This window comes from Amphiura filiformis, chromosome 11, assembly GCF_039555335.1.
Source record: "Amphiura filiformis chromosome 11, Afil_fr2py, whole genome shotgun sequence".
In the NCBI taxonomy this organism is placed as follows: Eukaryota; Metazoa; Echinodermata; class Ophiuroidea; order Amphilepidida; family Amphiuridae; genus Amphiura; species Amphiura filiformis.
The window spans coordinates 63,956,968-63,983,640 of record NC_092638.1 but is presented as its reverse complement, the minus strand read 5'-3'; the positions used below and the strand labels follow the sequence as shown (position 1 = coordinate 63,983,640).

The following is a 26,673-nucleotide window of genomic DNA, read 5'->3' as shown; positions in this document are numbered from 1 at the left end:
CAATTTTATATCAAAATTGGTGCTTGATGAACTGAAATTTCAACATTTTTGTAGGGGTCTGTGAACTGAAATTGAGCCAAATTATAGGTTTTAGAGCAAAGAAATTCGATTTTTTTTCCAAACTTGAGCTCAAGAGCTAAAATTTTCAGAGTTTCGGGCTCAATAAACTGGAGCATGATGCAAATGTAAGGAACTGTCGGAGAGCCTGAAAAAGGCACCATTGACCGCCGCACATACCCTCAGCACCTTTACACGTGAGTGACCCCCTCCACCCCGAGAACCACCCACTCTACGCCGGTTCCGAATGCCCAATATGAGATCGGATACGAATAGAATACCGTATCCAAAACCAGAGACCATGAAGATCTGTAAAATTGTTGATCCGAGACCTGGGACGGGTTACCGTTGGATTCTAGCTGGACATTGTTCACTTATTTTGAGCCATTTTCCCGATCTTCTTGCGCACGATTTAACATCAAACTTATCATTCTAACAGTCCTGCTCATTTTTTACCCTTACCTATACAACACCTGTGATGCGACACCGAGAAACTAAATACGCTAGTTGATTGCATTAACTACTATAACCTTTATTTATCTACTTCATCAATATCATCTATCTTACATTTAATTATCATACATCATCATACATTGATTAGCGTTATACTTAAAGGGGCATTTCGTGATCCGCAACCTCATTCCATCACTTTTTATAGTCCTGTATCGTCATAAACCCTATATGCTATGTCATTGTGATCATATCCCTAATCATAATATTATTATACATATCGTATCCTATCGTATCCTATCTATTCTTTTCTATTCTATTCTATTCTATTCTATTCTATTCTATTCTATTCTATTCTATTCTAAACACAACACATTTAAGAAACTCCGCACTTATGTTAACCCGTACACCAAAACCTGGTCTTAATGTTATGGCAATTTGATTGATAGGTTCGTGTGTAGAGTCTTGTTAGATCCAATTTGATACCAAATTTGCTACCAATCAAATTGTCATTATAACAAGATCGGGTTTTGGTGTAGGACGGCTTACATAAGTGCGGACTTTCTTTACGTGATCTTCTATCATATACTATTTTTTTATTATCCCAAAATAATTTTATATACATAAAATTTATTCCATTCTATTCTATTTTATTCTATTCTATTCTATTCTATTCTATTCTATTCTATTCTATTCTATTCTATTCTATTCTATTCTATTCTATTTGTTCTTTATTCTTCCTGACTTTATTTAATACAATTTCACCCTTTCCTATCGTATCTACACCCTTCCTCATACCAAGATATAATCCCATGCTATCCGTAAACTATATAGACCCTCACATAACAAATTGATTTTACTGCTCACAAAAAGTATCCGTACACTTACAAAAACAAAAGCAATATCTTAAAGACATATAGAAGCAAACTATACACTACCAAGTTTTTTGTTTGTTTTTACATACATTTTACAATGTTTCATATTCAATGTTTTCTGACGCATGTTTACTGACAAACCTTATCAGTCATATAGGCTATCTAGCTAAAAGGGAAACACACCTCAGAACATGCTAATCGAAGGGCCAAACCTCAAAATTGTACATTTGCATTGCACCCTGCGTACAAACTAAGTACATCTCGTTAAATCGTTTGCTTATAGCATATGACACAGTAATTGCTTGGTATACTGTTGATTTACTTGTGTCAACTTCAAATCCAAGATGGCGCCCAAAACGGTCACGACCTTTACATACTTCAATATTTTGATCATAAGTTTCTATATCAAAATGTGATTGGTGTCATTGAAAAGATAAATAATATTTCTACATTTTGATACCATTTTTGTACATTTTGCATTTTATTGCATATTTCAAAAAATATTCGACTAATCGAATTCTTTTTTTCTTCAGAAAATTGACTTATATCCAGATACTAAGTAAGTGAAACTTAAAATAATATATCTTGCACCAAAGTAACATTATACTGTGTCAAGGTTTGAAAATGTGTTTATCTGAACTGAAATATAACGTGACTTCCCGATTCTAGTTTCCCGCTAACTTTGACATCAAAATGTAGAGATATTATTATCTTTTCAATGATACCAATCGCGTCATGACCAGGTATTGATTTTGAAAGGTATGATCGAAATATTGCAGTATCAATTTAGACACCACCTTGGATTTAGAGGTGACAAAAGTAAATGGGCAAGAGTACACCAAGCAAATATTGTGTCATATAATGCAATAAGGAAGAGAGAGAATAAACGAGTTTATACACAGGGTGCAGTGGGACTCAAAAACTAAGCACGTTTTGAGGTTTGGCACTTCGATTATACTCTGAAACCCAAACTGCTTCAACACATTCAGAACAAAATAAACTCCAAGCGGTATAAACACATGAAAACCGTATGACATGTCGACATAATTTCTTGTAATAAGAGTATAGAGAAGGTATGTGTCTATATGCCTATCATTTTCTCAAAATTAATTTGTGGAATATCCATCTGCTGTGTGTCGGAAATCTTTGGCTCTTGTTCCGACACTTGTCTTTGCTTTCGATACTTTGATATCACTTCTGCAATCGTGTACAAATAAGGATTTACAGCAGAATTTATAGGTAAAACACAAGTCACTAGCCACGCATAGACGGAAGCGGGTAAAGTGATAGCTCGAGTTTGTACTAAAATGCCGAGAATGATAATGGGAAACCAGCATAAGAAATCTGTGGCAACTATAGCTGTTACCTTCATGGTCATTCTGATTTCTTCTTTCATGTAAGTTCCTCCTGCTCGTTTAAAGGACGTTTTTACGATTCTAACGATTTCTATATAACATGCAAGTACAATTAGGAAGCATGCGCAGTTAAGGCCAAGGAAAAGTGCTGTGGAGTAATACAAGCCAACTGCAAAACCGTGGGACTTTGAGTAAGAGGAGGCAAGCCAAAAAGAAACTTTCTCCCACTGTTCTGGTTCAAAGTGATGCTTTGTAAAAATCTCCTCCAAAGACAAAGGCAGACCAATGCATACGTATGAATTATCATAAAATTTGAAGTTTTTCCCTGCGAGTACAGATGGGACCAAACCTAGCGCGAAAGATAAGATCCACATTAACGCAACAATAACGAAAGTGGACCTGATTCGATCCTTTTTCGCTGAATCGGGAAACTTGATACATATGAACCTATCAATGCTTATGAAAGTCACAAAAAACACAGACGCTTCGCTTGACATGATGGCGACAGTTCCTGCAAACTTACACATACCACCAGTTCTCCATGTTTCAGATCGCATTGGGAAATGATCTCCAAAATGGATATCGGCACATGCAATGATCACCATGTAGATACCCATGAGGAGATCAGATATTGCAAGATTGCTGAGTAATATGGATTGTATTCTATTCACCTGTACATGCCTTTGCTTCCAGATTAAGACAAACAAATTGCCTAGAATTGCATTGAGACCAATAAGCCAAATGACCCCTACCAAGAACCTATCCGATAACAACCTCTTACATGTAAGGTACTCAGATCTATCGTCTTCCGCGATGCATTTGACATCTTTAGGTGCATAACATTCACAGATTTCATGTTGGCTTACCAGCAAACGTGTCCCATTTGTTATATTGGCAAATGAATCAGCCGTCACATCAGTCAAGGGATTATGGGCTGCACCAAATGTCTCCAAATATGGTATGATTTCAGTTTTTGGTATGTCCATAAACTTATTAGCTGATATATCAAGAAAAGTCAGATTTTTTAGAGTCTTAAACAAATCACTATCAAAACCGCGGAACTTATTTTCGTTTAAGCGCAACAGTTTCATGCTGGTATGGATATCAAATATTCCTTTTGGCAGTTTCTCAAAATGATTATGGTGCAAAAATAGTCGTTCCAAACTCTCCAGATCTTGAAAGATATTAACATCTAAATCACTCAAAAGATTTCCACGGAGTTCCAATGCAATCAAATTTCTGAGATTTCGGAACAAACCAATAGGTAATTCACTCAATGAATTGTTTGTTAGTCGGATGATTTGGATGCTAGGTAAACCTTGAAAAATATCAACATCCAAATAATCTAGCTCGTTGGTTCGTAAGGATAGTATTTCTAAACTTGACAGCCCATCAAAGATATCAACAGAAAGATTGCGCAAGAAATTGTAATTGAGATTTACGTTAGTCAAGTTAATCAACCCTTTAAATATGTCTTTATCCAATGATGACAATTCATTCTTATACAGATAAAGTATTTGAAGATTATCTAAACCTTGAAATATATCTACAGGTAACTCTTTTATGGTATTGTTGTTGAGGTAGAGCTCGGTAAGATTATTCAAACCTTGGAAGATGTTACTATCCAAGGCTGTTAATTGGTTGGTCTGAAGACTCAATTCACTTAAATTTTCCAAATCTTGAAACACATCAGCCGGCAAGGAGGTAAAGAAATTGTGATTCAAGGTCAAAACCGTCAGATTAATCAAATTCTGAAATAAAGCCCTCTCTATTGTAAGCAAATTATTGTTATCAAGTCTCAGAATGTGGAGATTTTCTAAATCTTTGAAGAAATCAGCAGAGAGTGTATCATTAAACATGTTACCAGAAAGGTCGAGTTCTTGTAGTTGATTGAGACCGAGAAAGAAATGCTCGTGCAAACTAGTCAAGAGATTTTCATCTAAGATGATAACTTCTAAATTGACAAGATCTCGAATTAGTCGTACTGGTAATTCACTCAACTTATTTCTAGAAAGATCCAGACGTTTCAAGTTAACTAGACCCTTAAATAGATCTTCACTGACAGATTCCATGTTAGTTCTATTAAGCAACAACCACTGTAGGTTTGTCAACCCATTGAACACACCAGGTTGTAATGTTACCAGAGTATTATTGTAAAGGTAGAGTCCTTGCAGATTGGCCAGATTGGCAAATGCATTGACATTGATATTGACGATACGGTTACTTGTAAGATTCAATTCCGTGATCTCAAGAGGATATACCAGCAAAGATGTATTTGTTGCCAATGTATCTGCATCCATGCACTGAAAGGCTGCCTCACCCTTACTTATGGTAACATTGCAATCAGATGTAAAGTTTACCCTACATTGTCCTGTTTCGTTCTTCATAACACTCCATTCAAATATACACGTGCTTTGGCTGTTGTAGCCTGTCACACTGGCACAATTTTGAGGACTGGTTTTTGTACATTCTTCCGAGGATCCTGTTCCTTGTTCGCTTATCAGGAGACTAGAGTTACTTTGAAGATTAACTTGCATGGTATCTTCCTGAAATACTGTGCTACATCCTTCTGAACCTCCTTGGATCGTCAAATAACGGTTCGGACAATCTAATGTATCTGTAAATCTTTCAACGTAGAAGAAATCATTTTCAGAATTGACCTTTGTTACCTGAATCTGAATTTGGCGCGCTTGAGCAGCGCTTACTTGCAGACTACAAGTTTGTTGAAGACTGCCACTGACAGTCACCCGATCTGGGTTAGTGTTGTCCATTAAACAAGGTTGGGTTATATTATTGTTGATGTCTTCGTCCCACAAGGAGGTCACATCCAAACCTTCTGCGACCATTTGTTGCACTGGTAACATCATCTGCTGCAGAATAACATGATGGTGGAAGGTCACACTCAGGACGAAGATGAAAAGTTTACCAATGCAGCTGATGGCGTCACGGCCAGCCATTTTGTGATCTGCAAAAGAAAAAAGAGTCCACATTAGTTTGAAACAATGTTATACATAATACACCTCGATTAAGAGTTTTATAATAATTAACCGCTAATTGGCAAAAACGCTTTTTCACTTTCCAGCTATTCCAAACTTGGTTGTATCTTCCCTTTAATGTTGGCTTGCCAATGTGCCATGCAACCAAATGCCCCATAACCCGGGGCATATAATGATACTATCCTGTTTTAAATCGATGTAAAACGTGATCTTTTCATCCATATGGGTTGAACATGTTAAACATATTGAAAAAGCAGCAAAGTAATTTGAAAAATAAATTGTTTGAATTACCCAATTTGTCATGCATACAGTTGCTTCGGTAATGTGATGTGCAGCAGAATTATACCTAAAGAAGAAAAGTTTGAAAGTGTTCTATCAGCGCTTAATAGGTCAAGGGGACATTAAAGGCCAGACGAGCGCAAACTTTCAAGGCACTTGTGCAACAATGCATACATCAACATGCCTCACTATCTTCTATCATGAGTATTTGCGTGTTGCTTTATCTATTCAGGTTATATACACATACATAGCACATACATGACAAAACAGTTACATACTTTCGATAAAAGAGTGAAAAATTCACTCTCCAAAAGAGTGAGAAGTTGTGAAAATCACTCCAAAAGAGTGAACATCACTCCCAAAAGAGTAGAACCTACTGTTTCGATAAAGGCTATATAAGAAAAGTCTAAGAAACATTACTCTTTTTCGGGTAATGTTCCTTAGAGAGTGTTCAAAAATATTATTTTTGGGGGTGGAAAAGTTGGAACCTCCGACATCAACATTTTTAAGATCTCCCTAAAAGGGTGGATTTTTATCCCCTTTTATGGTATACATTTTTGACCCCTTAATGTCCTAAAAAATAAAATATATGTTATTAGCTAAAAATGACCATTTGTGGTTATTAGGCACCAGAATCAATTTTGTTTGATCTTTGGATCTACCGTCAGTGCTGCTTCGATGCTTGTTATTAATGAACTAACGACTAATTAATCAGAAATAATGCTATATTTATACGTTTTAATATCAATATAGGCAAAGATTTTTATGTTATCAAATTATTGATCATGATCAAATGATTGATTTCATAAATAATAAGGATCGAACAAGTATCGATGGTCGATCGAATTATCGAACTAATTTTTCTCTATTGCCTTACTCATTGGAGTTATAGTTGTTACATGATATATACATCCAAAGTGTAAATTGCGCAAATTTGGTTGATTTAACTTAAAAGTACACAATTGAATACTTGACATTTATACGAGCGGAGCGAGCAAATTTTGTAATGTGCATACCTTGTCGTACATTTTACCCCGTATTATTACCCTCGATTTTTTTGGTTCCCCCTATTAAGGGATCTGGAATGAGCGTTTTGAGCGTTCCGATTGAAAATTTTGACCTTTTCATATTGAAGATATGGATTTTTTCCCAAAAAATACCTAATCCATATCTTCAATACGAAAGGTCAAAATTTTCAATTGATCGTCGGCTTTTCATCCCACCTACATACACTTTAAGTATAAATCATCAGATTTATAAAGTTTACTTCGAGTACTGTTAAATATCAAAATATCAATTTTTAATCATTTGCCATAAAATGTGTATTACATTGCGAATTTCAAAAAATCAAAATTATTTGATATTAGAAGGACATTCTTCGTATTCAGAATGCAATTCGATATGTCTGATGTGCTCTAATGCCCCACAATAAATACTGTCCAAACGTTCATACCCCATCCCTTAAAGGTCCGTAACCCGATCGACAGCATCATCCCCCGATTTTTTTCATTGTTGATGAGGTTTTGGTATCACATAATAGATACTATTTTTCTCATTCCTATCCTGAAATTTGACGCTCCAAGTCGATGTATTTCCGGAGAAATCATGAAACACAACGGTTTTTACAGGTTACCAGTTGTTCGCATTTTACACGACACGGGAGTTTTGGGTAGTCATAGAATGAAATCGGAATAGATTCGGAAGACTTCACCCCAGTACCAATTCGCCCGCAAAAATACATCAAATAGGCCCCCTAATGTCAAACTATAGATGGCGCTATAATGATATAAAACAAAAAACAAAAATAAAGAAATACATAAGAGGCGAAATAAATAAGGAAACATGACCTATATTGTCAAGCATGATACGAGGAATATGAAAAAATTATGAGAGCACCTCCCCCCCCATTAAAAAATTAGTTAAAAAATAAAACAAAGAAAAATCATAAACATGTGAAAATGTGCATCATAGCTAAAAATAAAGAAATAATTAAGCGAAGTAAGTACAGCATGGGCTATCTTGTCAAGAATGATAATGAGCGCAGTGATATGTAATGTTTTTTAAGATTAATCAGTATGAATAGAGGGTATAAAAGTGTACAGGGGCGAGCCGGTTTTCAGTGCCAAGGCGAACACTTCCTGTTTCCACCGGGACATGCGCTCGGCCGTTGTCTCGGGATGCCTGACCAGAATGCAATTCACGCGTACCACTGTATTGGCTTGCTAATATGCTAATTATTCACATTTATGCTGAAATTGTTCCCGTTTTCTCACATAGATTGATAAAGGGGACAATATTTGACATTGTATGTAAGTTTGAAGAGAATCCATATCCTAAACCGATAGGTTAAGGACTGAATTTTTTTTATACCTTTTTAGGAGCCATATTTTTTGATCCCCCTATATTTTCTTTCTAGCCCCACCACGTTTATGAACACTTCTTTATATCTTGCCTTGAAAAAGTGGTTTCCACTCTTTTAGGAGTGAGTTTTACTCTTTTGGAGTGATATCACTTTTCTCAGAGTGAGGTTTTTTCCCACAATTTTACATTAAGAGAGTACCGTATATGTTATTGGGCCTCATCATATCATTTAGTTAGGGTAACGAGATGTTTGATATACATGGTCATTAAATTTTATATATTGTACAAATATTTACAAAACATTACTATTGTTGTTACTATAATAAGCTTAAAAAGAAACACCCTTTTCTACAAAGGGATGAAATCACAACTCGACCAGAGGTTGACCAGCGGTTCGGTCCGGTTTCCATTGTTTAGTAGGCCTACAATGTTTTCAAACAGAGCAATCCAATAAAATATTGTGCTTGTAATTATAAGATGTCCCCTTGAAATAAAGTGAAAATAAAGAGTGCTTTGTACTTGAATCCGTGGAGTAGTTTGGAAATTAGGTATTTTTTTAAAATTCGCTATTTTAACATGAGGATGGAGTTGGTGTAAAATACATGAAGCAAAGTGAATGAAGTATAAACTTCACTCCCAGAATAACTTTCCTGCAACGAATGCGCTCAAATCGCCCCCAAAATTACTATTTTGAAGCTACATGTAATGAATGGTCAAATATGCAAAAATGTGCGCGAGCGCGTTAATTTTAATAGTCAAAATCATACATATTAATTTTGTGTAACCTGAGTGGATGATAACTCGTCGAATATTGGGGAGTTACCCCCCCCATCTACGCCTATATGTGTATCAGTACAAAATAAATAACATTTATCATGTTTATTTGGGTAAACAATTTGTATTCAGAAAGAAGAAATGTTATAAAGTGGCAATGAGTGTGATTGTAAGCTACGATTAACTATTAAGCTTACTTACCTGGTGTCCCGTTGAACTCCTAACAGTAAAAAAAGCTGACGGTAGCAGAACGATTAATTCAGTTACTTGGCCAGTTCAAAATCAATGCGCTTATAATCTTCTATTGTACTTTATATCACCACGATCATGTTGTAATTATTTTTCAAAAAAACATCCCTTATTCGTAGTCAGCTGTAAGCAAAATATACGTCGATGTAACTGAAGATTTTACCACCGTTCTGCAACTACACATTTAAAAACAGATTTCCAAATCTGTAAATGGCATGGTAGGCTATATCACTGTATTCAGACAGTTCACAACACAACTTAAACTTTAAGGCACATGTTGAATAAGTATTAAGGATTTCTTTGAATGAGGCGTACCTGGAAGCTATTTTTTGGACGTGGCTACACGATATTTGGTAGAGGGTTAAGCCGTGATTGATCCGCGCAGTTTTGCTCTTGGCAACATCGCCCCATCTGAACTGGGCCAAGGTACACACTGCAAAGTGCATTTGCATTATGCTGCTAAGTTAAAGCCATAATGCATAACTAGAGCTAATTGCGCATACACATATACGCGACCTTAGCAATAGCTAATTAACTAGGCCTATGGCTAATTAGCCCAGCTATCTAGAGGCTATCTAGCATGCATGCATGTATTAAGGCATATAAACAGCCAGCAGTAGTATAATATGCTGATTTTACTGAGAGGTCTTTTTGAAATGCACTGTAATTTGAAATTGACCATAGGGACAATGGGAGCAAGGTTAATTTGTTAGCTCACCTATAGCATATGTGAGTTCAAAAGGTCCAGCAGTTTGGTGTAATTCATTGGAATATACATGTATAACTAGAACAGAAGTTTGTAGTATCATATAATTAGGCCAAGTAAAATAAAAAACATGTTTCAAGTCCGGGTTTTTGTAAAAAAGGAGGAAGAGGGGATTTTATTTTATATTTTCATGGCAAAATCGGTGTGAATACCCATAATTTGAGCTGTTTTAGCATACACAATAATGACTGGAAAAGGAGGAGGCCTCTTTTTATTTTTGTTTTGCGGATATAGGCCGGGCCCTCTAATTTTCATAAAACCTTCCAAAAGTGTTTCTTGTATATTAGCAAGGCTATAGAAATATGTCTGCTTCCTTTTTTTTGAAAAGTTATAACTGAATAAATATATAATTGAAGAAACCTCAAAAAAGGAAGCGGGAGGGTACTTGAAACATGTTTAATTTTTATTTGGCCTTATAATTATTAATTATATTACATAATTATTTTCCATAGTTGTGAAATCATTTTGTTAACCAAAATTATTCAATATTCATGTAAATATTTCTGTGCAACTTTGGTCATGCGCTATTAGAGTGCGACTTCCTAAGGTATTTTTCTACATACCGGAAGTAATATCTGCATGACCTTTGACCCCAATGGATGAATACAATGTGTAATGTTATCATGCTATATTATAATTTGTGGAATGACTTTAATTAGCATTTTTAGTAACAGAACAGAAAATCACATCAGCCATAATGACCTTCGTATGACCTTTGACCTCAAGGCTAATGCATGTGTCAAGTGACATCATCTTGCAGTGTAATTCGTGTAAGGAGTAGCAGTTTTAGTAAAAATAACAGGAAATAACATTTTCGGCCATAATGACCTTTCCATAACCTTTGACCTTGAGTTGGTCACGTGACATTTGTGCCACCAGCTATTGGTCCTGATGACAAAGTAACATTGTTGTACCATATATATTTGCGACAGCAGCAGCATTTTAGGGTATTTGGTCATATACCGGAAGTATCCCTTAATGACCTTTGACCCCAATTCTGGACAATAACTTTTAGACACTGGGTATAGCTAATGCATGTACCCAAGTGCCATCATCGTGCTGTATAATTTGTGGAAGAAGTAGCATTTTAGTGAAATCACGTTTTTGGCCATTGACCGGAAGTGGATGACCTTTGACCTGAAGTTGATCATGTTTCATTTGTCCCCCACCCAATGGTCCTAATGACCAACTATGGTCAACATGGCTCAAAGCATATGGCTACGGTGGCTCATTATAAGATTGACAGAAAGAAAGAAAGAAAGAAAGAAAGAAACAAAGAACTTGACAGAAACAGACCTTAGCAATTTTGCAAATTGCTAAGGAAATATACGATCTTTTAAAATTAATTTGGTCATTTTTTATACCTGCTTTTTTGGTATATTTGTAATGTTTGCCATGTCCTAAATTCAATGTACTTATAGGAAAAGAGACCAATTTTGAATTAAGATAATAAATCCACATATATAGAACTCAGCGTTTAACGACATTATTTCGGCCTAGAAGGGATAAAAAAAACCTTCCCTGCTATTACTAAAAATGTTTTGATCTGTTTTGGTAAAAAATATTAAATAATGATGATAAAAAAAATGACGGAAACCATACAATATGACTTTAATACTACCAACAGTTTTACTTTGTGAATTTATTATAAGAGCGAGAAGTCGAACAGAATATAATTTTTATGATAATTTTATAAAAATGTATGACAATTATTTTTTTGAAGAGTTCAAATCCAAAAGGTACATACGGCCAGGTGTGCAGGTGTAACGAAATTGAACTTGTTTTAGAAAAAAATACCTGTTTTATAGCTTCTAATATAATATTGTACCTAGTTTCAGTAATTTTCACATTTCATCACACCTTTCTCCAGCACGTTTGGTACCGAACAAAAATAACAAAATTAAATTATATTCCCAAAAATAAGATCAAGATAGTATATAAAAACGCCAGACAAATATTAGAAAAGGGCTTACTGGCGTGTACATGTACGCAATGTATATAATATAGGCGCTTATAATGATCAAAATACTAGTAATGCCTTAAAGGAGGATTTCGTGATCCTAGCATCCTCTTTTTATGACAGTTTTCAGTAGATATCCACGAAAAAAGCTTATTCCCAAAGTTTCAGTTGATTCAGAATTTGCGTTTGCGAGTTATGCATGATTATGTGTATTACACTGCTCCAAATTGTTGTAATTTCGTTCTGGTGACATTTTTGCTAAACGAATTAATCTGCAAGAAAATTTTGGTACATAAACATGTAGCCAGAGGTTTCCAGTAATATAAAAATCTCAACCTTTTTTGAGAATAGTGGGGGGATGAGGGTGTGGATCACGAAATGCCCTTTTAAAACCGACTTTTCACACAACATCCCTGGTGAAGACTTAACACAAATACCATATGCGCCAGATTTTCAGATTTAAATCTAATTTCATAGATCATGTAGATTCTCAACATCATCACTCGATTATCGGATATCAGATCGGGCCAAAAAAATAAACATATTTGTTTCGAGTACTGCCCGCGTGCATGTTAGTAAACTGCACTGATTGCCTTTTTTTTAATAAATTTTTTAAAACCACACATAAATTTCGAAAAGAATACCAGCCTATATATTATTGGTCACAAAATAACTAAAAACAAATCTTATGCTTTTTACATATGTACATAAGTAATACATGATATATTAAAAAAGCTTGCATTGTTTTTCAAATGAAACGTTAAAAAGATATAAGTAGATATATTTCCCCCTTATATATTACCAATAGACGAGTCGATTTAGTGTTTGTGTAGACAAAATTGGAATACCAATGTTTTCGCTTGCTAGTGACTCTAAACACCCTCCTGAACAAACCAAAAAGGACAAAAAAGGACATTGGTGGAAAAATATTAATTTGCATACCGTAAAACCCCGTCTACAAGGATATACCTAAGAAACGCCCTCAATAAAATTGGTTGCTTGTTGTATTTGGAGTTTGAGCAAATATATACTGGCACTGGGTGGCTATGCATTCCATCTAAGTATGTTGTAACACCAATCAATTGTATTGACATAATAACGACTATTTCGTATATCAGGATCGTATAGCTCAATTGATAGAGCGTCAGACTTTGGAACTGAAGACATGCTGAAGAGAGCATGGTCCGGGCACCGGTTCCGTTTTTTCATTCTCGTTTAATTTTAACTTTTTGACATGTTCTTTTTATCTTTCTTCAAATCTACCTTTCTACTTTTAATTTTAGGTGCGTTTTTTTTTTTTTTTTTTTTTTTTTTTTTTTTTTTTTTTTTTTTTTTTTTTTTTTTTGTTTTTTTTTTTTTTAGTTTTTTTTATAGTTTTTTTTAGTAATTTTGTGGTTTTATAGAAACTAGTAAAAGCATTTATTCTAAATAATAGCGAAACCCACGGCTAGACAGATGTGTTGTAACTACTTGTCTGTCCTCGTCTTTGCAATAAAATCCTATGTTGCATCTTTGTGCCATCCCAATTCTTGAGGTAGGGTGCGTTTTTGGCTTAAGCACGATTTTGTTTCTACTTGAAATGAAATCAAAATAAATATTGTTCTGTTGCCACAATTGCAGTTTTTCAATAAAAAAAAAATAGATGAGGAATAATAATTATTCCATATTTGAATCTATTGTCCCATCAAGAATAGAGTGTCTTCAAAAACTTCAATCAATTCATCTGACAAAGGAAACTATTCTGGTCATTCAATTTTGTTTCGCTTGCACCTGTTATATCACAGGCGTTGGTAGAGAAGGCACACTTCTCTTGTCTTCACCGAAGTAGTAATGTAAACACTAACATGATTAATTACCATAGCTAGCAATGGACATACACTATTTTTTGTTCCACTTGAACCCATACTATAGGCTATTCGCTGTCGATGTGACGTAATTAATCGGATTAACTACCATAGCAATTGATGAATACAATTTCGAATATATAGCCCTGCACTTCATCGTTCACGTGGCACCTATGCATTAAACCATAGTTGTCAAAGAAATGCTAATCACTCGCCATGTAAGATTAGTATTTATGAAAAGAATGGTATTCAATCTATGTTTGGTGACATACGCGGGTGATTAGTGCAATCTGCTTGATGGTAGTTATTGCGATTATTACGTCACTTCGACAGCGAATTGTAGTATAGACGAATCCAACAAGCCAAGTGATGGTCAGAATTTATTCGGCCATTAAACGCTGGTGAAGTTGCGTAATTAATCGGATTAATTACCATAGCAATAGGTGAAAACAATTTTGAACATATCGCGCTGCGCTACAAGCAGGTTACACTCATCACCTGTACTGTGTATGTCTGCAATCATAGATTGAATACAATACTGGTCTTTTCAAAGATGTTACAGGTGCAGCATGATATGGTTCAATGAAGAGGTACCGCCTGAACGTATCAGTGTATAACGCGGTATATTCAAAAATTGTTTTCACCTATTGCTATGGTAGTTAATCCGATTATTACGTAACTTCGCCAGCGTATTGAATAAAACAGGAGGATGTGAGCAGGAATTTACTATGATATTGGGAATTGCCTGTCACACTTGATCGCACACAAGGTCGAAGGCAATTGGTCGGACCTCATCTGCTCAGAACATATTGACCCAGGTCAGCATACCGCCATATCCTTCCCGACATGCTTAGTAGCCAAGTCCGTAGAAGAGTGGATCCAAACACTATGTACACAAATATACATTTGGCCACATTTTATTATACGATTAATACGAATTTATTAAACATGGTAACAAATATTCTCTAGCAATTAGGTTATAGATGGAACTGGTAGGCATATTATAAATTCGGGATATTAAATATCTTCCTGACCAGCCAGATCTGCGCATGGTCAAAGACGAGTATCAGACCGACGCAAACTGGCTTAGTCTCCACATCAGCCAGTTTGGTTCCGCCCCTCCACTGGGAGCGTAACCTGTGTAGGAGGCTCGGTCGGACCTGGTCGGACCTCATCTCTCCCCATCGATTGTGTCCTATAATCCCCGACATTGCCCTTATGAAGTCACATCGCCCTGTGATGTGAGTTCATAAGGGCAATGTCGGGGATAGGTCACAATCGATGTGGAGAGATGAGAGGTCCGACCAACAGCCATAACGATTCAACTAATTCCAGCGGACGGTCTGTGGCTAGTAAGGAATCGTCTTTGACCACATGCGCAGATCTGTCTCGTCAGGAAGATATTTAATATCCCGAATTTATAATAGGCCTATGCCTACCAGTTCCATCGTATAACCGATCTGCTAGAGAATATTTGTTACCATGTTTAATAAATTCGTATTTATCGTATAATAAAATGTAGCCAAATGTATATTATGTGTCACACGGTTTTCTGCTGAACCACTAGCAGGCTATGTTACCACATCTATGACAATGACAAAGGTGAATTTTGATGATTTTTACGATCGTCCGGATGAGCAAATCACTGAATGGGTCTTTAGTTCCTCCTCTCCTTATCCTGCCAATATTATATGAATCAAAGAAAAATAAAGAAAAATAAAATTAAACAAGAAAAAAAAAGACAAAGAAAAGAAACAATAAAAGAAAAACAATAGAATAAATTAAACTAAATATGAAAAAAAAATGATCACGAAAGGAGTCTTTAGAAAATGCAAGAAAATATAAATGAAAAGTTTGAACAATATTTTGTTTATAAAGGTTTGTGTGACCGTGATGAGGCTCGAACTCACCATCTTCCGATCTAAAGAACCAAAGTCTTATGCCTTGCCAAGTGAGCTATGCTCGTGAGATGCGAAATAAAGATAAAATAATACATTGTATACCTGCTTGTGTCGGTAAATGATTTGCTCAAATTCCATAATGATATAATATTGTGGAGGGCGCTAGCGTGAAATATGCTATCATCACAGTCGCTTCTATTCCTTATAGACGGGTTTCTACGGTATATTCAAAATGGCCGCTATTAGGTTAAAATTTTCGAAATTGGGCGAATATGAATAAAAACCATCTAATTGTATTCATCTCGTTATCAGGATTCAGAAATTGACCAATCTCCGGGTAAAATGCTTAATTTTGGTCTCCACCATTATCTACAGGGTTAAAAAAAAATGCTCCGATTTTGATCAAAGTAGTCTCAAATTGTTCCACTTACAATGACATTTAAAACAAGGAATAGTTTGCTATATCTCAGGTCTTCTGTTACCTGGGTATAACATCACAAAATAGGTCAATGTTTACATGATTCAATTGGCTTTGACTTTTTTGCCCTGTTACCCAGGTAACGAAAACCCTGAGATATGGCAAACTATTTTGGTTGAAATGTGTGTCCAAGCCGAATAATTTGATACCACTTTTATCAAAATCGGAGCATTTTTGATCTTTTACCCCTGCGGACAAACCTTCATGAACTGTACATCGAAGATAGGTTAAACTATACTTTTTCTGAATCCTAATAATGAGGGGAATACAATTAGATTTGATTTTGGATCCGACTTGAAGCCGCTCAAGCGCCCATAACTCGACCAAATGATATCGTAGAGCAACAAAAGAGGTATCAAAATGCGCAAGAGAAAGCTGCGCTTTATATACATTAAATAAGTTTTTGCTATATATTTCAGTTCCCGATATATCTGACCATCTATAATCGTTTCGATACTTTCTGGGTTGAATTTAGTTACTTGTTAAAATAAAACTGATACTATTCATTTTGATAAGATTGTCTGTTCAAAGTGCTAATATAACTAATCAAAATGAACAATATATCTCATCAAAACGAATAGTTAGGGATCAAAAATACATGAGTAGGAATTCTATTCAGAAGTGTAAGAACTATTTTGATTGGTTACACAGAGGCCTATTATTATCATTGATTTAGCCAATCAGGGTTATGGTAAGAATAATCGACTCGCTGGAAGATTGTAAAGAGATCCAAAACCTCTACTTTGATTGGTTATTCAGATGATTATATCATGCACTTAACCAATCAAGTGGAAATATAATGTAAAGGGTCGTTGGCCTTTTTCTTCTTTCAATCTGAGTAACTATTTGTTTAATCACTTATTACAAATATTTGTCAGCTAGTGTTCTTCATTGCATAGTTGGCATTTAAATTTTAGCCATTATTTGTTGTTGTTCTTTGTTTGTTTTTTTGCCCGTTTTAAGATGTATATGAAAAGTGCTCAAAAACTGTAAACCAATGTCACAAGGATATATCATGTAAATTATGTAACGGTTATGTTCATAAAAAGTGTACTCTATTAAAACCAAAACAATTAAAAGTTCTAAATCCCAAGGAATGGATTTGTCAGAACTGCAGTAGGCCTTCTGATAATTGTGACAATTCAAATTCTGACATTGAGGCTGAAGTATACGATTTAAACCAGTCCCCCCACGTTAAAAATATAAAAGATGTAGACCTAGAAAAATATGATAAGATGATTTTTAATCCCCTAACACTGGATTGCAATTTTAATAATAAAATTATAATGATATTGTAAACAGTGCAAACTGTGATATGCACGAATGCTCATATGTTACCCCTGCACAGTTCTGTTCAGATCCTGATGCAAGTCGTGGAAAATTTAATATACTAAATGCCAATATCAGAAGCGTGTCAAAATATCCCGAAAAACTCAAAAATTGTTTAAATACATTGGACCAAAATTTCAGTGTAATTGGTATTTCCGAGACTCATTTGAAAGATAAACCTCATGATTATTTTAATATTCCTGGATACAATTTGGAATATATGAACAGGACTGGTCGGGAAAAAGGTGGTGTCTGCATGTATGTTTCTGATAAAGTAAAGTATAAACTCAGAAAAGATCTTTGTCATGCCAATTCAAATTTTGAATCTTGTTTTATTGAAATTGAATGTAAATCTAATCAGAATGTGTTAGTGGGAGTATTATATAGAGCACATACTTCAATCGATAATTTCATTGCAGACATTGACCCTATTTTAAAGAAGTTAACTTTGGATAAAAAACATATTTATATTATGGGTGATTTTAACATCGATTTACTTAAAGTAGACAGTGACAGACCTACTCATGATTACCTTGAACTTCTTTACTACTATTCATTAATACCTACTATTTATAAACCAACAAGAATCACAGAATCAACTGCTACAATTATTGATAATATCCTTACAAATAATGACAATATTATCAAATCAACAATTATGATTACTGACATAAGTGACCACTTTCCAACTACTTTATCAACCAACCTCGAAGTAGAAAATCAAAAGTGTAAAACGAAAGACGTTATATATAAAAGAAATCATAATAATAAGAATATTGATAAATTTAAAACAAAACTATCCGACGTTAAATGGGGTGAAATTCTTGATAATATTGATGCAAATGATGACTATAATAAATTCATTGACACCTTTAATACGCTTTACGACGAATGTATTCCGTTAAAGAAATGTACTGGTAATAGAAGAAAAGAACCAATATCGCCATGGATTACGAAGGGATTGTTAAAAAGTATTAACAAAAAGAATAGTTTATATAAACAATACATTCAATCTCCAAACGACAAACAATTTCAAATATTCAAAACATATAAAAATAAGTTGCAAATGCTTATTCGAAAATCAAAACGCAAATACTTCTTTACCAAGTTTGAGCATGCTAAAAATAATATGAAGCAAACATGGAAAACAATTAATAATATTATTGGACGAGGAAAGAAACAATCTGCACAGAGCAAATTTAAAGCTGAAGATGGCAGTTCTATTACCAATCCTAAAGAAATATCAAATCAGTTCAATGACTTTTTCGTAAACGTAGGCCCTAAGCTTGCATCAAATATCCAAAACACAGGAAAGCAATATTTCGCTTATCTCAATGAAAACAAGACCAGTAATATGTATATGAAGCCTATTGTTGAATCCGATATTGTAAAAATAATTGATAAATTCGACATAAACAAAGGTGGAGGCCATGACAATATTGGCAATCTAATCATTAAAAAAGTGTGTAATGAAATTGCCAAACCTCTTAATGTGATATTTAATTTGTCTATATCTACTGGGATTGTTCCTGATAAATTAAAAATAGCGAAAGTCATACCATTATACAAAAAAGATGATGCCGAGGCATTCTCAAACTATCGTCCAGTTTCTCTCCTACCGTGTTTTTCAAAAATTCTTGAAAGGTTGGTTTTTTTTTGATGTACGGATTACATTGACAATAAGCAAATCCTTAACCCCAAACAATTTGGCTTTCGGTCAAAACATTCCACCTTTATGGCTATAGAGCAAATGGTAGACAAAGTTACTGCAGCAGTTGAAAGAAACGAAACAACTATTGGAATATTTCTGGACTTATCAAAAGCCTTTGATACAATCGATCATAACATACTCTTACATAAATTAGAACACTATGGTTTTCGTGGTATTGTGTTAGAATGGTTCAGAAATTATCTAAGTAACAGAAAACAATATGTTTATTATAATTCTTATGAATCAGAATCACACGATATTATATGTGGTGTTCCACAAGGATCAATCCTGGGGCCACTTCTATTTATACTCTATGTTAATGATATAACTAATGCATCTAAAGTACTCGAATTCGTCCTTTTGCAGACGATACCACCATTTTATACTCCCATAAAAACGTAGAACGCCAGACAAACCTTGTTAATGAAGAGTTAAAGGAAGTAAGCAATTGGTTTAAAGCTAATAAATTGTCAATTAATGCTACCAAAACAAATTACATGATACTTGGCACACCCAAAATGACATCGATGAATCAAGACCTGCAAATCACACTAGATCACACGGCTTTAGAAAGAGTGCATCAAACTAAATTCCTTGGTGTACTAATAGACGAATGTCTCACTTGGAAATGTCACATAGATTGCGTATCTAGAACAATTTCAAGAAATGTCGGTGTCATGAATAAATTGAAACATTTTGTTCCAAGTCGTATTTTATTTACACTTTATTGTACGTTAATATTGCCTTATTTGAATTATGGAGTACTTTTATGGGGAAATACATGTAAAACTTACTTAAATAAAATTGTAAAAATTCAAAATGGGCTATTAGAACGGTGGCAAACGTTCACTATAGAGACCACACAGTGCCATTGTTTGCTAATTATAACATATTAAAAGTTGAAGATATGTACACACTGGAATTAGGTACATTCATGTACAGGCACTCTATAAATGAGCTGCCCTGTTCATTTGATAATTATTTTACCAAACGTTCTGACATACATAACTACAAGACACGATATGTAAATGACCTAAATCTAACCAAAAATAAGAAAGTCTTTTCTGATCATGCTATACGTACAAGAGGTCCCATTCTTTGGAATTCTTTAGATAAAAATCTGAAAGCTTCAAAATCTGTTAAACATTTCCGTAATCAATTCAAAACAAAACTGATCTCTAAATATAATTAATCTTTTTCGTGAGCACCCCCCTTCTCCCCTTCCCTTGTCTTTTGGTTATGTTATGTAATGTTGATTTATTTTGTTAATTTCATTTGATTTCAGGGAAAGGCTAACTTTCAGACCTTTTTGGTCTTCCAGCCTTTTCCTCCATTTGTACCGTGTTTTTATATATTTTTTTGTAATGTCTTTGATTTTTATGGAAATAAAATATGAATGAATGAATGAATGTCATTTAATAACAAATGTAATCAACTTGAATAATCATTTAATATTTCTTAAATTGTTACCCACTTTTATTATCGATACACCCACCCACAAGTTCCAGTGAGAAGGGCTGTTTTATGGAGGGGCAAGACAACTTTCAAGGGGCCAAATTTGACAAAAATCATCAAAAATTGGCTTAAAAGTACCAAAAGGCATAAAATGTTAAATATCAGGGCAGTCAGCATCACACGGGGGAGGACAAGACACAGGGAGGCAGTACCTTCGCCCCCGGCTACGCCACTGCTATGAGGCAAAACCTAACACCACTTTTACTCACGTGCACGGTTGCTTGATGGCATGTAAAACTGTAGTCATTTTAAAGTAAAGGTGAACCCTGATTTCGCTATTTATCTTAAATCTTGCTTGCATATTTACAAGCGGTAGACACTTGTATTATGGAATTCGAACATCAGAAAAAAAGACTAACCAATGTCAAGGAAATACTCAAAAAACTTCATGAAATTTAAGTAAGGAATAACTCATATTATTTGGCTAATTTAAATTGTAAAATATATGTAAATAGCGCCCTCAATTTACACACAAATATACTGTTTATAGAATAAAAATTACCACAAGAAAGAAAAAAGAGATGAATGATTTAATATATAAAGAAAAATCTATGTTAAAATATGGCATTGTTCAGCTCTAGAATTGAACATTATATAATGTTTTATTAGAAAAATTGATTAATGATACGTCACACAACCGTGGGTGGAACTGGTGGTGTATCGAGTACAGGGTGTATCAAAATGATTGTCACCCATCAGTAACACAGGATCCGCATAATTTGTTGATTAATGTCATACACAGTTATATAACAATAACTTATGGTAATTACAGAGAATGCAATGTTGCATTTGGAAGAAGCATGCTTTTTAATAAACATCCAACCTGATGGGTACCAATCATTTTGATGCAGCCTGTATATAGATTATTAGATTCTAACTTCCATGTCCATTTATAAAAGAAAGAAGCATTCTGAAATCTACAAATAGCAACAATATGAAAATACAACAATGATAATGAAAATCACACAAGGCAGTGCATAATAGTGCACCAAACTAAACAAAATATGTATCGTGAGGGGAGGGGGCTTATAAAAATGATGAAATCAAAGTAGAGAATTTACACACATATGAAGTCAAAACTCACTATCCGAAACCTGAAAGTTAAAATGTTTATTTTATTTAGCTATTTCATGGCATTTCGTTGTACAAGTGGATTGAAAAGGGGGTGGTAATGCAATTGTCACTTAAAATCAATTTGAAATTAAATTTTTAAGTGATTAATTTCTAATAAAAATGATTTGTTTATTGGGTGATAACTTACTAAAATGTTCTTTACCATCAACATTAATAGTAAAGAAAGCAAGACCTTCCAGGTGTATTCAGTTATTGTTTATTTTGACATTTAAGGTTGGTCTTAATTCAGGAATTATGGAAATTTTCGGGCCTCACAACTGCGAAATTGTTGGTCTAAAGTATATAAAAGTAAACATGACAATGATTTTTTGGCCCAAAATCCCCCCCAAAAACCGGTTTTTTTGGCCCACTTCTTTTTCGTCAAACGTAACAAAAATATTCTTGGGCCAAAAATTCTTTTTTAGTAATTTTTAAAAAGCTGGATAAAAATATCTAGAACCCTTTTTTTTTTTTTTTAATCTTGACCAACTTCACCCAAAATATTTGAAATTTTGGCAAAAATCGGGCTTTTTTATGATTTTTTTGAAAATTAAGCATTTTTTGCCCATTTTTGGTCAAAATTCCAAATAATAATAATAATAATAAAGAAGTCTATAGCTGTTCCAAAATCAGTTCCAGACCCTGTTTCCAGACGAAGATTTGTATGTTGTTACAAGGAATTTAAAGTAATATTATCAAGTGACCCACATAAAAAAAAAGCCAATCTGCATTCTGTTGCCTGCAAATGCCGACGATCAGGTAAAAATTCTAAAAGGAGCGTGATTAGATATTCGCGTTAATTTCATTATAAGCGTAAAACGCATTGAAAACGCCAAATTGCAGTCACAAAATATATAATATTAGTAAATCACCAAAGCAAATGGTAACGTAGGTATGTGGAAAAGAACTGCGATAACAATAACAAGCTATGTGCCCAAAGAGTTGTCTTTGGCATGTCGCTTTTTTGAAATATCACTAAAAATATCAAATTTTGGAAAAACGCCCCAAAATTTAAAGCAAACACGAACCTTCCAAAATAAATACATATTCGCACTCGGCGGCCCCTGTGATTTGGGGTAACTCGTTGCTTCCCCTCTCCAGATACCTGTACTTCAAGTTCGCCCATACCCCACGCTTTAATGATTTCAAAATGCATTGGATTTCTTTCCAATTTGAAATCATTAATAAACTCTGTCAGGAAAACAAACTTTACACATTGAAGACACAAAATGTCATTTTTTAAAGTCAACCATGAATGATCCTAGCATTTAACCTTAGGTCCGATTGTTTTTGCCCAAGGTTATAGGAAAAAGAAAAGGTATTTGTCTATATGCCTATCATATTCTCTAAATTAATTTGCGGAATATCCATCTGCTGTGTATCGGATATCTTTGGCTCTTGTTCCGATACTTGTCTTTGCTTTCGATACTTTGATATCACTTCTGCAATCGTGTACAAATAAGGATTTACAGCAGAATTTATAGGCAAAACACAAGTCACTAGCCAAGCATAGACGGAAGCGGGTAAAGTGATAGCTCGAGTTTGTACTAAAATGCCGAGAATGATAATGGGAAACCAGCATAAGAAATCTGTGGCAATTATAGCCGTTACTTTCAAGGTCATTCTGATTTCTTCTTTCATGTAAGTTCCTCCTGCTCGTTTAAAGGACGTTTTTACGATTCGAACGATTTCTATGTAGCATGCAAGTACAATTAGGAAGCATGCACAGTTGAGACCAAGGAAAAGTGCAGTGGAGTAATACAAGCCAACTGCAAAACCATGGGACTTTGAGTAAGAGGAGGCAAGCCAAAAAGACACTTTCTCCCACTGTACTGGTTCAAAGTGATGTTTTGTAAAAATCTCCTCCAATGACAAAGGCAGGCCAATGCATACGTATGAATTATCGTAAAATTTGAAGTTCTTCCCTGCGAGAACAGATGGGACCAGACCTAGCGCGAAAGATAAGATCCACATAAACGCGACAATAACGAAAGTGGACCTGGTTCGATCCTTTTTCGCTGAATCAGGAAACTTGATACATATGAACCTATCAATGCTTATGAAAGTCACAAAAAATACAGACGCTTCGCTTGACATGATGGCGACAGTTCCTGCAAACTTACACATACCACCAGTTCTCCATGTTTCAGATCGCATCGGGAAATGCTCTCCAAAATAGATATCAGCAGATGCAATGATCACCATATAGATACCCATAAAGAGATCAGATATTGCAAGATTGCTGAGTAATATGGATTGTATTCTATTCACTTGCACATGCCTTTGCTTCCAGATTAAGACAAACAAATTGCCAAGAATTGCATTGAGACCAATAAGCCAAATGACCCCTACCAAGAACCTATCCGACAACAACCTCTTACATGTAAGGTACTCAGATCTGTCGTCTTCCGCAACGCATTCTACATCTTTAGGAGTGTAACATTCACAGATTTCATGTTGGCTTACCAACAAACGTGTACCGTTTGTTATATTGGTAAATGAATCAGCCGTCACATCAGTCAGGGGATTATGGGCAGCACCAAATGTCTTTAAATATGGTATGATTTCAGTTTTTGGTATGTCCATAAACTTATTAGCTGATATATCAAGAAAAGTCAGATTTTTCAGATTCTTAAACAAATCACTATCAAAACCGCGGAACTGATTTTCGTTTAAACGCAACAGTTTCATGCTGGTATGGATGTCGAATATTCCTTTTGGAAGTGTCTCAAAATGATTATGGTGCAAAAATAGTGCTTCCAAACTTTCCAGATCTTGAAAGATATTTACATCTAAATCACTCAAAAGATTTCCACGGAGTGTCAAGGTAATCAAATTTCTGAGATTTCGGAACAAACCAATAGGTAATTCACTCAATGAATTGTTAGTTAGTCGAATGATTTGGAGGCTTGGCAAACCTTGAAAAATATCAACATCCAAATAATCTAGCTCATTGGTACGTACATTTATTGTTTCTAAACTTGACAGCCCATCAAAGATACCAACAGAAAGATTGCGCAAGAAATTATAATTGAGATTCACGTAAGTCAAATTTGTCAAGCCTTTAAATATGTCTTTATCCAATGAGGACAATTCATTCTTATAGAGATAAAGTATTTGAAGATTACCTAAACCTTGAAATATATCTACAGGTAACTCTTTTATGGTATTGTTGTTGAGGTAGAGCTCGGTAAGATTATTCAAACCTTGGAAGACGTTGCTATCCAAGGCAGTTAATTGGTTGGTCTGTAGACTCAATTCACTCAATTTTTCTAAGTCTTGAAACACATCAGCCGGTAAGGAGGTAAAGAAATTGTGATTCAAGGTCAAAACCTTCAGATTATTCAAATTCTGAAATAAAGCCCTCTCTACTGTAAGCAAATTGTTATTATCAAGTCTCAGAATTTGAAGATTTTCTAAATCTTTGAAGAAATCAGCAGAGAGTGTATCATTAAACATATTACCAGAGAGGTCGAGTTCTTGTAGGTGATTGAGACCGCGAAAGAAATGCTCGTGCAAACTACTCAAGAGATTATCATCTAAGATGATAACTTCTAGATTGACAAGATCTCGAATTAGTCGTACTGGTAATTCACTCAACTTGTTTCTAGAAAGATCCAGGCGTTTCAAGTTAACTAGACCCTTAAATAGATCTTCACTGACAGATTCCATGTTAGTGCTATTAAGCAACAACCACTGTAGGTTTGTCAACCCATTGAACACACCAGGTTGCAATGTTACCAGAGTATTATTGTAAAGGTAGAGTCCTTGCAGATTGGCTAGATTGGCGAAGGCATTGACATCAATATTGATGATACGGTTACTTGTAAGATTCAATTCCGTGATCTCAAGAGGATATATCAGCATAGATGTATTTTTTGCCAATGTATCTGAATCCATACACTGAAAGGCTGCCTCACCCTTACTTATGGTAACATTACAACCAGATGTAAAGTTTACCCTACATTGTCCTGTTTCGTTCTTCAGAACACTCCATTCAAATGTACACGTGCTTTGATTGCTGTAGCTTGTTACACTGGCACAGTCTTGTGGACTGGTTTTTGTACATTCCTCAGCGGATCCTGTTCCTTGTTCGCTTATCAGGAGACTAGAGTTACTTTGAAGATTAACTTGAACGGTATCTGCCTGAAAAACTGTGCTGCATCCTTCTGAACCTCCTTGGATCGTCAAATAACGGTTCGGACAATCTTGTGTATCTGTAAATCTCTCAACATAATAGACATCATTTTCAGAATTGACATTTGTTACCTGAATCTGAATTTGGTGTTCTTGAGCAGCACTTATTTGCAGACTACAAGTTTGTTGAAGACTGCCACTGACAGTCACCCGATCTGGGTTAGTGTTGTCCATATAACAAGGTTGGGTTATATTATTGTTGATGTCTTCGTCCCACAAGGAGGTCACTTCTAAACCTTCTGTGACCATTTGCTGAATTGGTAGCATCATCTGCTGCAGAATAATATGATGATGGAAGGTCACACTCAAGAGGATGACAAAAAGTTTACCAATGCAGCGGAAGACGTTACGGCCAGCCATTTTTGTGATCTGCAAAATAAAAACGAGTCCACATTATATAGTTTGAAACAATGTTATATTACATACCACAACGATTTTACGACAAGCCTAAACTAAGTGAAAG

The 26,673-nt window shown here is 34.9% G+C and overlaps 1 protein-coding gene across 1 annotated transcript; it reads right to left on the bottom strand.

The window, feature by feature from the left end:
- Nucleotides 1-568: 568 nt before the first annotated feature.
- On the bottom strand, nt 569-26,570 carry LOC140163850 (uncharacterized). The gene is made up of 2 exons (XM_072187165.1): nt 24,137-26,570; nt 569-5,738 (listed from the first exon to the last, which is right to left on the bottom strand). The coding sequence occupies exons 1-2, from the start codon at nt 26,568-26,570 to the stop codon at nt 2,464-2,466; spliced, it is 5,709 nt and encodes a 1,902-aa protein (XP_072043266.1). The 3' UTR covers nt 569-2,463.
- Nucleotides 26,571-26,673: the final 103 nt, after the last annotated feature.

Excerpts from the sequence above, each read along its gene's own strand:
- LOC140163850 (XM_072187165.1), bottom strand. The coding sequence starts at position 26,570 with ATGGCTGGCCGTAACGTCTTCCGCTGCATTGGTAAACTTTTTGTCATC. Across the intron at positions 5,739-24,136 it reads ATGGAGAACTGGTGGTATGT|GTTTCAAACTAATGTGGACT; the intron begins GTAAGTTTGCAG and ends ATGTATAACATT.